Source organism: Eptesicus fuscus, chromosome 9 (genome assembly GCF_027574615.1).
Source record: "Eptesicus fuscus isolate TK198812 chromosome 9, DD_ASM_mEF_20220401, whole genome shotgun sequence".
Taxonomy (NCBI): Eukaryota; Metazoa; Chordata; class Mammalia; order Chiroptera; family Vespertilionidae; genus Eptesicus; species Eptesicus fuscus.
The window spans coordinates 49660381-49675567 of record NC_072481.1 but is presented as its reverse complement, the minus strand read 5'-3'; the positions used below and the strand labels follow the sequence as shown (position 1 = coordinate 49675567).

Sequence of the window (15187 nt, the reverse complement as noted above, 5' to 3'; positions counted from 1 at the left end):
GGACTGAGCGAGACAGGCCGGACATGCCCTGGAGCCCTCCTGCGGTCCCTCCCTGGCTGGCTAACCTCCTGTGTCCCTCCCCAGCCCTGATCATGCACCAGTGGGGTCCCTCGGCTTGGCCTGCACCCTCTCGCAATCCGGGCTGAGGGACCGCCCCCACCTGAGTGCATGAATTTCATGCACCGGGCCTCTAGTATGGTTATAAAAACACATGGTATTCAATTATGTTTTATAGTCACAAAAACAGAGTTAACATCAAAAATCTATTCTGTAAGCTGTGCTTGACAATAGAATTTTTTGTTACAATAGAACCATAGAACCTATTGATGTATTTTATTGAAGTAACTAGTACAGTCATGCCAAGTGAAATAAATCTGTTAATAGAATCACTAAAATGAGAATAGAAAAAGACTTAGTCACACCTATCCAACTCAGAATACATATTATTTTATACAATTTTCTTCATTATGCTGACAACGATAATTGGTAGTGAAATAGATAACAAAGGAAGAGAGGTTTAAAACAACAACAACAACACCTGACAAGTACATTCTATTTTTGTAAGTCTGCTTATAGAGTAATCTTATTTAAAAAGAGTAAACGAGCTTATATGAAAATTAAAATATATTATTTGCAAATGAATAGAAATCTGACTGATAAATTATATATAGAGAGAGTATTCATTGCCATTTAGGTAGGAAAAAATAAATCCACAGTACACATATTATTCACATATGCAGAACCTTTATCATGTGTGTACAAATGCTCATTTTAACTAACAGTTAAGCATTTTAGTACATGAATGCAAACTCTTCCCTTGCCCTCTACATTTACAAGTGTTTCAGAAATGAAGCTGATAATTTTATCCATGAGACAGTGCTTATTTTTAAATTTTAAAGAATTTATGTTTGAAAATCTCTTTTTAAAAGTTATTATATTTAAACAATCATAAGAAATTTCAAAGTACCATACATAACTTTTCTGAATACTTGCGAGTACAATACAAACCTGGTGCCCCATCATCCCCCAATCGTTGTGTGTATTTGCTAGAAACTAGAACATCCTCCTACCAAACCAAAATGCAGCCATCCAAATTAAAGAATCAGCACTGATACATGACTATCATTCAGTCCTCAGATCCCATGAAGTATTGCCAGTTGTCTCAATAATTTTTTTTTAGAAAAATAAACAATTCAGATAACTATTTTTAGTTAGTATGTCTCTAGTCTTCTTCAATCTGAAATAGTTAAGCTTTTTTCTTGACTTTCATGATCTAATGTCTTTCATTGGTAGTGTTTTAATGTAGCTCTAGTTTTGATTTATATTTATAATTCAAGGGGATCCTTTCTCTTAGAGTATGGCTAGATAAGGTATAACATTTTGACACCTGTGAATATGTGTGTGGGTCCTTAGGCATTCAGAGAAGAGGAATACTGTAGAGTTTCTGAACCTTTGTTGTCAGGGGGAAATCACTAAATAAAAACAATGGCGCCTAAGGAATAAAATCATGTATAATGAACACACTATTTACTAGTTTTCAAGCACATATAGCTTAGTAGTTTTAGAGTATTATTCATGCATGTACTTGGGAAATGTTTTCTTTAAATTATTCCTTAATAATGTTTTCCTATGGAGAATTCAAAAAATTTCATAGATGATAGGGAACTATAGTTCTATTTATGAACCAAATGAAATTTTGCTCAATAAAACATTGAACAAACATTTGTATAATTAAAATTATCCACTTGATAAATTTTGGTACTTTAAAACTAACAGCGTCCTTCTTCTTTTTGGTGCTCTTTCATAGTATCCTATGTATTCTGATGTGGTTTATTTTACATAAAATGCCAAATAATCTACTTTTTGTGAAAACTCACAATGGGCCACAAAAATATTGCAAATAGATACAGCCCTCAAAAACCATAATTAGGAAAATAATTCTGTTAGGAAAAGTTGTATCTTGAAATTTAAAGATTTTTCTTTTTGGTTATCTAGTTTCTTCAGTTGTTCAACATCCTCAATTATTACTCATAATTAAGACTGTTTCAATTATTTTTTAGGAAATGTGTATCTGAGAAATTTAATTTCCTCACTCATTGATATCTAAAAGAATGATCACAAAACAGCATAAAATTTATGATACTGACTTCTAGGTAATAACTGAAAGAATTGTTCTAGCATCTGCACAGATCAGAATGTCTCTACCAGTTTACTTAAGGGCTACGCATTTGAATGGATGGCATATCATAATTCTTACACATTTTTACCTTTGGCACAGATTGTTAGACATATAGATTTTAAGACGGAAGATAAAAAGAAGAGAAAATCACTAAGAACCCACTGAAGACTTGGCATTTTATTTGTTCCCCTGAGAAAATTATGTGCTATCTCTTCTTGGAAGAATTATTATAAAACTAAATTGTTTTCCCTAAAGCTAAATTTCTTCCTTTATTTTCATTGGAGGTATGAAGTAAAGAACAGTGGAAAGCTCTCACATATCTCAGTTACAGGTCTAGATTGGAGATCAGAAGGTACATTGTATAATACATAGTGAAAACATAGTTTATTTTTATTTAAGACAGAACTGTCTTCAATTCTCATTTTATAGACACTAAAAACTAAGATACAGTTCTCCATATTTTATGCATATTTTGATTCTTTATATTTTTGTCTATAAGCTAAAAAATGAACACACAAGATTAAAAATGACTTGAGCATGTTTTTAAATGTAAAAACTGTAACACCTATATAAGTCATACATGCATATCTGTCTACCAAGGAGACCTAGTGTTACTTCTATACATCTTTACAATGTTTTTTAGGCCAAATACAGTTGAATGCATATTATTCTACTTAATTTAATTGTTTGATACTGGACCACAGTCTCAAAGCCTACACAATACCTATGCACCAATTATGAGCATTGTTACTCATGACTCTGAACTGTTCTCACAGCTATCTCTTATAAAGTCCATAAATGCAATCTAAGGTCAGGCTTTAATTTATATTTAAAATTTATATGTTAAAATATATATTTAAAAACATGACAGCTTATATTTGATTAGTGGCCCGGTGCACAAAATTTGTGTATGGGGGCAGGGGTGGGGTGTCCCTCAGCCTGGACTGCACCCTCTCCAATCTGGGACATCCCTCTTGCAATCCGGGACCGCTGGCTCTTAACCGCTCACCTGCCTGCCTGCCTGATCACCCCTAACCACTCTGCCTGCCGGCCTTCTCGCCCCCAAGGCCCCCCCCCACTGCCGGCCTTCTCACCCCCAACTGTCCCCCCCTGCCGGCCTGCTCGCCTCCAACTGCCCGCCCCCCCGCTGGCCTGATTGCTCCCAACTGACCTCCCTGCTGGCCTGGTCACCCCCCACCCCCCCCCCCGCCAGCCTGCTCACCCCCAACTGACCTCCCTGCTGGCCTGCTAGCCCCCAACTGTCCCCCCTGCTAGCCTTCTCACCCCCAACTGGCCCCCCTGCCTGCCTGCCTTGGCCCCGCCACCATGGCTTTGTCCGGAAAGACATCCGGAAGGTCTCCTGGAAGGCCTCCCAGTCTAATTAGCATATTACTCTTTTATTAGTATAGATTTGTTTTATATTTCACATCAAAACCATTATTTGAGAGCAGAGGAAAGTACTCTCCCCCACACACTCAGTATGTTCAAGGAGACTTGATCTAAACATATATATTAGATGAAGGGGACAATCCTATTTCCCATGGTTCAGTTTTTGCTTAGCCATGTTTCCATTCTACTTTAAATATAACATGGAAATGGTGGCACCATCTGCATTTACAGGAGATTGATGCTGAACCAGTAACACTCTCCATTACTCTCCCCTCTCTGTTTATGCCCCCAACCTGAAAGATATGCATTTCATTAGACTTATGCCTAATGCTTTAGCTTAGAGAAAGGCTACTCAAAAGTTCAGGGTAGCTAGATACAGGGATATTTCCTCCTTTTCATGTTCTCTCCTTGTCTTCTTCCATTTATGGAGGAATGAATAGATGTTTTATCTTTATGTATATATTTAATTGAAATCAATATCATTATTGAAAGCCTTGAATTGACAAAATTTTTATATATTATAGCATACATAAAATGTACTTGAAGGTATTTTATTGAAATATTGGTTAAAAAAATCAATGGAATTCAGTACAGTTTGCTTAGGGGAAATATTTTAAAAAGTAAAAAATACAATTGAGTTTTGGTTAGCAGAGAAAAGGTCTCAGTCTTGCTGATTTTTGAAGAATGAAACACTGTATTCAATCTTTTTCTGCAATACTACAGGAAGGTAATAATAGCAATGGTACTTTCAATAAGTTAGTTGTAACATATACATATGTTAATTTATTTGAATAAAAACTACATTTTGAATAATTTTTGTTTTTCAAACATATTTTTTTTCTGTACAACACAAAATTATATTATTAGACATGAATAGGTCAAGGCAGGGTAAAGCAAAGCATTTTATTAAAGTAAACATTGCATAACATTTTAGGTATTCGTTTTTACATAAAATATCCTGTGTTTTTATATAAACCAAAATTTAAATAAACTAGTAAAAAGGCACAGTTTGAAAGAATGTATAAAAATAAATTTTCTCAAACCATTTTAGGATCTCTAGGAAAAATGTAATCATTTTTATGTAATATTTTTTGCATAGTCTTGATTTAAAAACTGAAAACTATCACAATCCATAAATTAACTTGAAACATTCAGCATTGGGTTGAACCTTTTGAAACTCTTGATTTTTCTGTGCTTAAAAATACCAATTTCATAAGTTTCAATGAAACTGACAGACTAACATTCCTGGTGTGTTAGTTTAGCTATGAGATAAACCTTAAATGGACTCTTCCCACCTTGTAACTATATGATTTTATAAGGCAGAATTCATTCTTACTGAATGCAAAACTCTTACAGTATATTCTACTTTTCAGTCTCTAGGAAAAAATATAGAAAAATTCACTCAATCAAAATGGCAAAGCATAGCCAACATAAAAATAGTCATTTTTTAAATACCAGTGGGAAAAAAAATCACAAATCAAAATTTAGAAAATACACAGTCACTTACTTTGGTAGAGTTTTCAGGTGATTTTCTCTTAACTCCAAGATCCGTAATTTGACAAGTCTATAGAAATAAATTTAAAAATTGCTTCTTATTTTTTTCTATAAAACAATATTACTATGGTACAGTCAATTATTATATTATCAAAACAACTATGTTCAACATTATATACCTTTGTTACAGATTTTAAAGAATTATACAAATTGATTATGAATAGGGTCATATCAACATTAGATAATAACGAATATCATTTGTCAAAAGCAAATTTGACAAGTAATTTGTAAAATCAAAATTTCCAGGAAATAAATACCTTTCAAAGATATCACTTCTACATTTCATGTTCTATAAAAATATATTCACTGTTTAATTTTATATATTCCACAGACTATTGACTATCTACTAAATTCCAAGTGCTATGTTCCAGTGAACATAGCAACACTTTCCCTCAAAAGACTATACATGAACTTGTAAAGCAAATAAAATAGCATAGTGGTTAAGAGCTTGAGCTTTATGGTCAGACAGATTTGGATGAAATCCAGACTCTCACATTCTACCTGTATGACTCTGGACAAATTAACCCCATCTAACTTAAGCTTCCTCCAGTAATGAGTTTTTGATAACAGTACCATAACGTATAGAGTTTTGAATCTTAAATAATGTCACACAGGTAAAGCATAATGCCTGGCACATTGTAAGTTTTAATATGTATTATATATTACTATTATCAATAATTGGATAGTGGAAAAAGCAATCTAATTAATATACCATATTTCATTGACTCTAAGATGAACATCTTAACGTTTTGGAAGTGGATGTACATGAAAAATCTATAGCATCATCTGTCCTGTGACTGTACTGGGGTTGGGGAAATCCTGGAAGAGGTAAAAGACGTCACAGTTTCTATTGCTGTGTAACACATGATTAGGAATGCATTTTACACCAAACTACTTGTTAAGGTCTGCAGCCTGGGGTACTTTTGTTACTAATGTCCATAACTGAGTTTTAAAATGTCTCAGTTGAGGCTTCTTTAGAGCAACATTAAATGGATTCTCTGAATTCTTAGTGTTTGGGGAACAATTCACTATTTGAATGATTTCACCTACAATTGTCCTATTTGCTGTGCTTTTGTATATTAATCTAGGTCTCTTCCCATTTCTTTTCTGTTTTGACTCATATCAGGTTTCTAATTTAATTATATAACTCTTAATCTCTATATGAAATAAAGTGATTCAGTTCTCCAACACATGGGTATATTGCTAGTAGAAGAGATTTCTTAAACATTTATATGTCTCAAATATTTTCAATATTTGTACTAGTGTGATGATACTTTGTGACTTATTTTGGCTCTTAGGAACACGGAATCTCAGGTTTTGGAAGGGCTTTTAAGCATCCTTTTGACAAGCTATCCAACTGAAGGTTAAAAAACTGTTTAGATAACAATAATAAAATAGATAATATTTTGGCATGCTATTTACACAAAATTAAAATCTAATTCCAAGTGGTTTCAATTTTGGTATTATGTTTTCTATTTGCCAAATCTCTTCCCTCATATTAGGACTGCTAAAAGAGAACTGAAAAAAATTCAAGACAAAAGAGTTTCTTCAGGTGACAATTAGACTTTTTCTCATTTGATAGATAAATCAAAAGCATAGTTGCAGTTTTGCTCACTACCAGAAGGACAATGTTAATTTAGATGAATGAATGGTGAAGTACTAGCTCATTCAGAAGCCAGGTAAATGCTCTTTTGAAGATCTGTGAATTTTAAAAACTGTTCAAGAACAGGGTGTTTGTAGGTGCTGTGATCTGATCTGCAAAAGTAAGGGAATTTGGGAAATGTTAATATAATCTATATGCAAATGGGGGCTGCTACATGCTTAGGGACATCATTATTCCAGAGTTCTTAACATCTGCACTAGCTTCTGCCAACAGATAGGTGTCAAGTTATACTCAGTCTATTATTTGAACACTTTCAATGATGATCACTTAGAAAAACACAGTTACTAAACTTAAATTGTCTTAATTTTTAAGATATATTTTTCATATTTGCAATAGCCAAGACATGAAAACAACCTAAGTCTCCATCAATAGCTTAATAGATAAATTAAATGTAAATACATATAGTGAAATACTATTTAGCCATAAAAAATGACAAACTGCCATTTGTGACAAAATGAATGGAGCCTGAGGTAAGTAAGCTGGACAGAGAAATATGGTATGATCATATTTATATGAGAAATCTCCTCTCCCTGCCCCCCCCCAAAAAAAACCCCACAAAAAAACAACAACCAACAAACTCATGGGAAAAACATTTTTTGTAATTATATGAGGTGATGATTGTTAACTGAACTTATTATGGTTATCATTTCACAAGATATGTAAGTCAAGTGATCATGCTGTATACCTTAAACTTGTATAGTGCTGTGTATCAATTAATTTTAAGAAAATTGGATAAAAAAGATGCATTGCAGAATACCTGGAAAATATTGTAAATGTAGAGATGAAAATAAAAATATCCCTAATTTTACTTCCAAGGAACCAGTCTTTTATTTCATGCCTATATATATTAATATTGTGAACATAGTTTATATATTTTATTATAATATTTTCCTAAATATGACATATCATATGATCTATAAACATATTTCCATATACAACATTATAAATCTCCACAGACTGTCATGTGGATGCAACTTAATATATTTAACCCATCTCCTAGATGGATGTGTGCTTCCACTTTATTCATATTGTAAATAATGATAAATATTCTTGTCCATAAATCCTAGTGTGATATTTGATGATGATATGATACATTTCGAGAAATGAGTGGCAGAAGCAGTGGTTGTAAATATTTTCAAACCTTTTAAGTCACACTGCCTTGTACACAGCTCATATCATTCTGCAATTCCATCAGCAGAGTGAGCATATCTTTCCTCATTCTTTAGAAACGATTTCTGAATGGACACAAAACTCTGGGGGGTGAGGGCATGTATGGGTGGGGAGTGGGGGGGCAATGGTAAGATATGTACACATATAATACCTCAATAAAAAAATGTCAAAAAAAAAAAGAAACGATTTCTGTAATATGCTAGAACACAGTGGCACTTGATTGTCATTTGATTTGTATTATTTTTACTATTTGTCAGGCTAAACATTTTTCATTCATTGGAAATTTGTACTTTATTATGGATTGCTTGTACACGTCATTTACCCATTTTTTTCTAATGAAAGTTTTGCCTTCATACTCATATGTAAGAATTCTTAATAGGTAAGGGTATAATTTGCTTCCCATACATGGTGGAAATATTTTTCCAGTTTATTGTTTTTCCTTAATTGTTAAATATCTTCTGATGTTATTTTATTTCAAAAGTGTTTATGTACTCACATCTATGTATCCATTTATATTTCCCTTTGTTTCTATTATATAAAGGTATTGTCCAACTCAAGAGCCATAGTCACGTATATTTTTCCATATCTTTAAAAAATTTTTATATTTAACACATGCAATTTATTTGATTATTCTTTTAAAAAAGGGAAATACATATATATTATTTAAAAATATTTTCTTATTTTTTATAGAAAGAGAAAGGGAGAAGAAAAAAATGAGAGAGACATCATGGATCAGCTACCTCCTGTATGCCCCCCCACCAGGGATGGAGCCCACAACTCCTCATGTGCCCTGACTAGACATCAAACCGGGGACCTCTTGATTCATGGGTTGACATCCAACAACTGAGCAACCATCGTCTGGGCTATTTGATTATTAATGACCTAATTTTACTTTATTTTTTTTGCAAAATGTTTCATAGGTTAACATCGTCTCATTTATTGAATGATAATAAGGTTTATCAGCATGGTCACTTTAAAGCTTCACCAACTGGCTCAGGTAAAGTATTTACCTAAAGTGAAATAAAATGGAATCATTTAAATTTTTTATTCTTACCTTCCAAAATTGGCTGGAAGAAATTCAAGAAAAGCGTCATTCAGGTAGAGCTGGGTCAGGTTTAGAAGCTGTGTGAAGCCATCAGGGAGTCTAGAAAGAAGTTAAAGGTTTAGTTACTGCCATCAATGTTGCCATAGAAACAGAACAAGAATATATATCTCAAAGGAAAAAACTAGAAGTGTAATAAATTTTTCAACTCTCCTTTGGTATTATAGTAATGGAAGAATTTATTGAGCATGTTGCTACAGCTTGAAAATTTTTCCTGCTATTAAAGTAAATGGCAGTCACCCACCTCCTTGCTGCTCTACTATGCTGAGATTATGTCACTGCCAAAGCCAGCAGCATCACTCAGTGTTGCCCTATGCACACCAGCAAAATTTTATTAAATTGAAATTTCAAGTTGTATGCCATGTTTTTAAAATTTTAAATGTAATGTTCTTTTTCAATGAAACACTCACATATACTAGTATAGTCAGGCAAGGCTATCTACTTACTCTTTCACGTAATCATTAAAATTTGCCTACATTTTATTATAATGATGACTAAAGCTGCCCAATATGAAAAGGAAGGAGTCTTTGTCCCCTTAATTGATAATTTTTCTAAAGTAGGCTCATCATGCATGCCTCTTATAATTCAAGTTGGTCTAATTCTTGTTCAATGAAAATTAGCAAGAACATGGAAACAATAATAAACAGAATCCTAAAGGCTTTAGGAGTCATCAAAAGAGTTGAGAAAATATCCTTTGGAAAAATTTTCCAGTTAGATAAAATAATTATTTAAAACTAGAGGCCCAGTGCACGAAATTCCTGCATTGGGGGTGGGAGGGAACAGGGGTGTCCCTCAGCCCGGCCTGCACCCTCTCGCAATATGGGACCGCTGGCTCCTAACCACTCTGCCTGCCTGCCTGATCACCCCTAACCACTCACTTGCCTGCCTGATTGCTCCTAACCACCTCTGCCTGCCTGCCTGATTGCCCCTAACTACTCACCTGCCTGCCTGATCGCCCCTAACCACTCGCCTGCCTGCCTGATCGCCCCTAACCACTCGCCTGCCTGCCTTATTGCCCCTAACCACCTCTGCCTGCCTGCCTGATTGCCCCTAACCACACTGCCTGCCTGCTTGATGCCCCTAACTGCTTGCCTGCCTGCCTGATCACCCCTAACTGCCTCTGCCTCGGCCCCCGCACCTGGGACCCAGGCTTCCCTCTTCCAGCTGGCCGAAGGCAACAGGGACCCCAGGCCAGCTTCGCTCGGGCAGGGACCCGGGACCCAGGACCCCAGGCGGCATTACCCGGGCCAGCCTCAGGCACCCGGGACCCTGGGCAGCTTTGCCCAGGCCCTGGCTTTGTCAGGAAGGACGTCCAAAATGACATCTGGTCTATCTGGTCTAATTAGCATATTATCCTTTTATTAGTATAGATATTTATATCTTTTTCACCAAAAAGATTTAACCCAAAGATTTTCCAGGACACTTTTTTCTAAAAGGATGTTGACTTTTTTCCTATAATTAAATTTCTATTTAAAGATCTTAATGCCTTTAATCCATGGTCTAAAAAAAGACTATGGTCTTACAAATATACTTCTAAATAGTGTTCAAATTGTCCCTCCCCTCCCCCCCCCCCCCCCCCCCCCCCCCCCCCCCCTCCTCAAATCATGGCCTATCTCTCTACTTGCATTTACTGGCAGGATTATTTAAAGAGCTACCCATCCACACACCTTTTACTACCTCTCGAGGCATTGTTTTCTGACACATGCCCCAACTCGGTTGCTAAAACTGCAGTCACCAAAGCCTTCAACGACTTAAGTTCCAATTCCACTAACTTCATTTCACTTTGCATCCCACACTGCCTTGCAACAGTTGCCATCATTAATTGTTCGCTCCTTCTTGTCTTCTTGTAGACTTCTTTTCCTGCTTCTCCTCCTACCCTTGGGACATTATATCTCAGTTTCACTCCATGGTTTTTCTTCCTCTATCCAATCTTTTGTTATGTTTTCTGTATATAAAATAATATGTGTACCCACGATATAATTTAACAAATAACCAGTACCTTTAAAATCCTCTGGGTGCCCCTCCCTGACTACATTTTTCTATTTGCCCCACAAATTCCTGAATGATGTTTACTATTCTGTTTCGTTAAAAGTTTTTAAAAAGTTTTACTATACCTCTTTAAATATTTAAAAAAGTAATGATTTTGTATGTTTTTGGACATTATATAAATCCACTTATACTATGAATATTTTGACACAGTGAAACTGAAATATAAATGTTTCAGGGGTAGGAGAAAAAGCAGAAAAATTGGCATAATTAGTGAAATTCATCCATTTTGATGTAGATGACACATCACCATCGCATAGTATCCTGTTGTATGAATATATTATGATTCATGTCATATTATTCTTTTAAAGAACATTATAGTTGTTTCTGGTGTCTTGTTTGTTTTCTATTATAAACATTCTGCCTGTGAATATTATTGAACATACTGTGTATACCCTTTTGCACAAGAGATTATTTAAGTTACTAGAAGCTCGATGCACAAAGATTCATGCAAGAATGGGCCTTCCTTTCCCTGGCTGCTGGCACCACCTTTCTACTCTGGCCCCACCTTCCCACATGCCCAGAGGCCCTGAGCAGCTGGGGTGGTGCAGAACGCCTGTGTCCCCAGCTGCTCAGTGCCTGCATATGCAAATTAACCCACCATCTTTGGTGGGTTAATTTGCATGCTCACTCCTGATTGGCTGGTAGGCATCGTGAAGGTACAGTCAATTTACATCTTTCTCTTTAATTAGTGTAGACTAGAGGCCCGGTGCACAAAATTCGTGCACTGGGGAGGGTGTCCCTCAGCCCAGCTTGCACTCTCTCTGATATGGGACCCCTCGGGGGATGTCCAACTGCAGGTTTAGGCCCGATTCCACAGGGATCGGGCCTAAACCTGCAGTTGGACATCCCTCTCACAATCTGGGACCTCTGGCTCCTAACCGCTCACCTACCTGCCTGATTGCCCCCTAACTGCTCCCTTGCTGGCCTGATTGCCCCCTAACTGCTCCTCTGCAGGCCTGATTGCCCCCAAATACCCTCCCCTGCTGGCCTGATCACCCCCAAGGCTTTTATTAGTATAGATATGACCCTGCACAGAAAATTTTACTAACCCTGCTTTACAATAAGGGCTTGATGATTGAAACATTAGGACCAGACACCAAGATTTCCTTTCTTTGAATAGTGGAGGGAATAATTATCTTGTCTTTAAGTTGCCCGGAAATTAAAATGAGATAATGACTTAGAAAAGTATAAAAGCACCATATAAAGACAACTGTCTTTTTAATGAAGTGGTAAAATGAAAAACACTATTTTTATTCTCCCCTTCCTTCCTTTACAGCTTTTATTTAAAATTTGAAATTTGTAAAAATTTCACTCCAATTTTCATTTCTTTACATTCAACATTATTTTGTATTGGTTTCAGGTTTTATATTAGTTACAGAATAGTGGTTAGACAATCATATACTTTACAAAGTGTTCCCCGATATTTCTAGTGCCCACCTGGCATCGTACCATCATTACAACACTATTGACTGTATTCCCTATTTAAGTGACAATGGGTTTACAGGTTCCTTTCAGTCTTTCTTTTGTGTTGCTCGTCCTTCCTTTTCTTTCTCACTTCTTCCCTCATTTTCTTTATATAGTATCTCAATTGGCTATCAAAGCTCAGTGAAGGCACTGGGAATGCTTCATCCATTCTATAGACCAGGAAACTGAGGCCAATTCCAGTTGGCTGTGGAACTTGACTCAGCACACAGGAAACCCTCAGAGCCATGCAAACAGAACAAACCTTCCAGTCAGGCTTCCGAGCCTCTTTCTCAAGCACCTCTTCATTGCAGATGCTGCACATTCTTTCCTCTCCCCATCCCCTGCCCCCCATTCTTTACTGCCCCCGCTTTTCCGGAGCAGGTGGAAGGCTTCCCATTCACTGCCTAGGCATGCTCTGCCATGGGGCAGGGCACCACAGGCTTGCTTTTGGGTGAAGGCAGGAGCAGGAGTCACTGCCTCTGAAGTGTGAAGGCTGCCTGAGCGAGGCCCGTTAGCACTGGGAGCTTCTTTGAATCACATCAGTCAGTCCAGTACCCTGCAGTGCAGCACCCCTCCACTGAGGTGGCACCACCCCTCAACCCCTGCCTCAGGGGTGAGGGTCCTTGCCCCTCTGCCAGGAGTCCTTCCATGCCCCTTGATCCCTGGCTGGGCCCACCCACGTCTTGGGGGCACTGCAGAACCTCTGTCTCTCTGCAGATGAGGCAGATCCCTGCCCTAGGTCTCTGTGAAGCTATGAATCTGTGGCCAGAGGCCTGGTCTGGGTCTCAGCAACCCCATGCCTGCAATGTTCCCAGGGACCCCCGGGAGTGGCTGGGTGGCCCGGCCATGCCCCCCCCCGGGTTGCCTATCTTCCCAGGGACCCCCGGGAGCGGTTGGGCGGGTCTGGCCACGCCCCCTGGGGTTGCCGATCTCCCCAGGGACCCCCGGGAGCCACTGGGCAGCCGGCCTCGCCTCCCCAGGGCAGGATCTCCCCAGGGACCCCCGGAACTAAGAGGACTGTGTGCCGCCATCTTGATCTTCTCAACAGCGGGATAGGCCACCCTGAGTCCCGCCCGCCAGCCTCCCGCCCACCCAATCATGGGCGTAGAGGAGTGATGGTTATTTGCATATTACCCTTTTATTAGGTAGGATATCCCTTGTTACATGAGGTTAATGTCCCTGAGGGACAGCCCTCAGCTAATGACTGGCAGGAGCATAACTAGCTCAGCTCCCTCACAGGTGTCTTACACTGTTTGCCAGAGCTCCCCCGAGAGATCAAGTTCCAATGGTCCACACTAGTAAATAGCTTGACAACACACCCTCTACAAGTATTTCCTGAGACCATCTCCTAAATACACTGCTTGAATTATATTCTAAACATCTGCTTTTGGGAAATACAGACTAAACACAATTAACATTTTTATATTCATTTGTAGGAATTTTTTATACATTCTTAGGATCCTAATCATATATTGGCTATTTTTGCTGCAAGTATCTTGTTCCAGTATGTACTTTGGAGTTTGTTTGCATATGGCTTCAAGGAGGGTTTCCATAAATTTGCTCTAAAAGAAATATAGGATTCATGAAAATTAGAAAAGAAGGAGAAAAGAGGCAGAGAGGAGTGAGTTTTTTATAATACAGAGGTAAGAATCCATCTGAGATTGGTGACCAGAAAGTTCTAAAGAAAATATTTCATGTATGAAATTATTGGGAGATGTGATTTGAGAATATCAGCAGGAAACAGGGTTTAGAGGGTATTGAATATTTGACTCAAAGGTTTAAACTTTATCCTGTAGGATGAAAAAATATCTATGGGAGATAATTATTTCTCTCTATATTTCCCTTTGTTGTAATACATTAGAGCTCATATCCTTATACTATGATTGTTTTTATAATAATGGCAAGATGTTTAATAGATTTCAATCCACATTTAAACACTATCTTACTTTAATGTCCTTTTGGTTACTATAATCACTTGAAAGAAGTAATCATTTGTGATTTTTTAGAAAAAAAGATTAATACATGTTAAATGAGAAAAATATTAAAACCTTTGATGTAATTATTTTAACATTGAAACTATTAATAAGTAAAAAGGGTTTAAAATACTAATTTTCTAGTTATAGGTCCAACCTGAATTATCCAGTTTCCCTTAGTTTACTATTCTGCATATGTATGCACTAAATGGTATTACATTGTACTACTTCTTTGATCAAAAATATATTTCTTAATTGCTGCTTCTTTGGCAAAATTTATGCTGCAAAAAATATCTGGCTTCTTACATACAACATTTTGTTGAAGATTTAAGAGTTGACCACATTGTGCAGATTCAAATTGGATCGCTAAAAAATAAATTATATGAGAAACCATAATGCAAAGTAAGGTAATTTTTTAGCCTGGTTATAAACAAAGATGAATTGACATTTTATATTGAACCATCCTTTTTAAAAAAATACAGAGTTAAAAGGTATATTTATACAGTTTTTTTATTTAATACTACATGTATTTTTTAATTCAATTCACTTCAACAAGAATGTATTGAATGGTTACTCTGAACTTAGACTCAAAATTAATGTCTACTTCCTTACTCTCTTCATAGAAATCTATTCATAGATTTAGC

The 15187-nt window shown here is 36.8% G+C and overlaps 1 protein-coding gene across 1 annotated transcript in view; it reads right to left on the bottom strand.

Moving 5' to 3' along the window:
* LRRC7 (leucine rich repeat containing 7) overlaps window positions 1-15187 on the bottom strand; it is a 478750-nt gene that overhangs the window by 230862 nt on the left and 232701 nt on the right. The window contains exons 6-7 of the mRNA XM_008139425.3: window positions 9010-9099; window positions 5076-5132 (exon numbers count right to left, since the gene is read on the bottom strand). Coding sequence (XP_008137647.3) covers window positions 5076-5132; window positions 9010-9099 — 147 coding nt within the window. The remainder of the gene's footprint in view (window positions 1-5075; window positions 5133-9009; window positions 9100-15187) is intronic.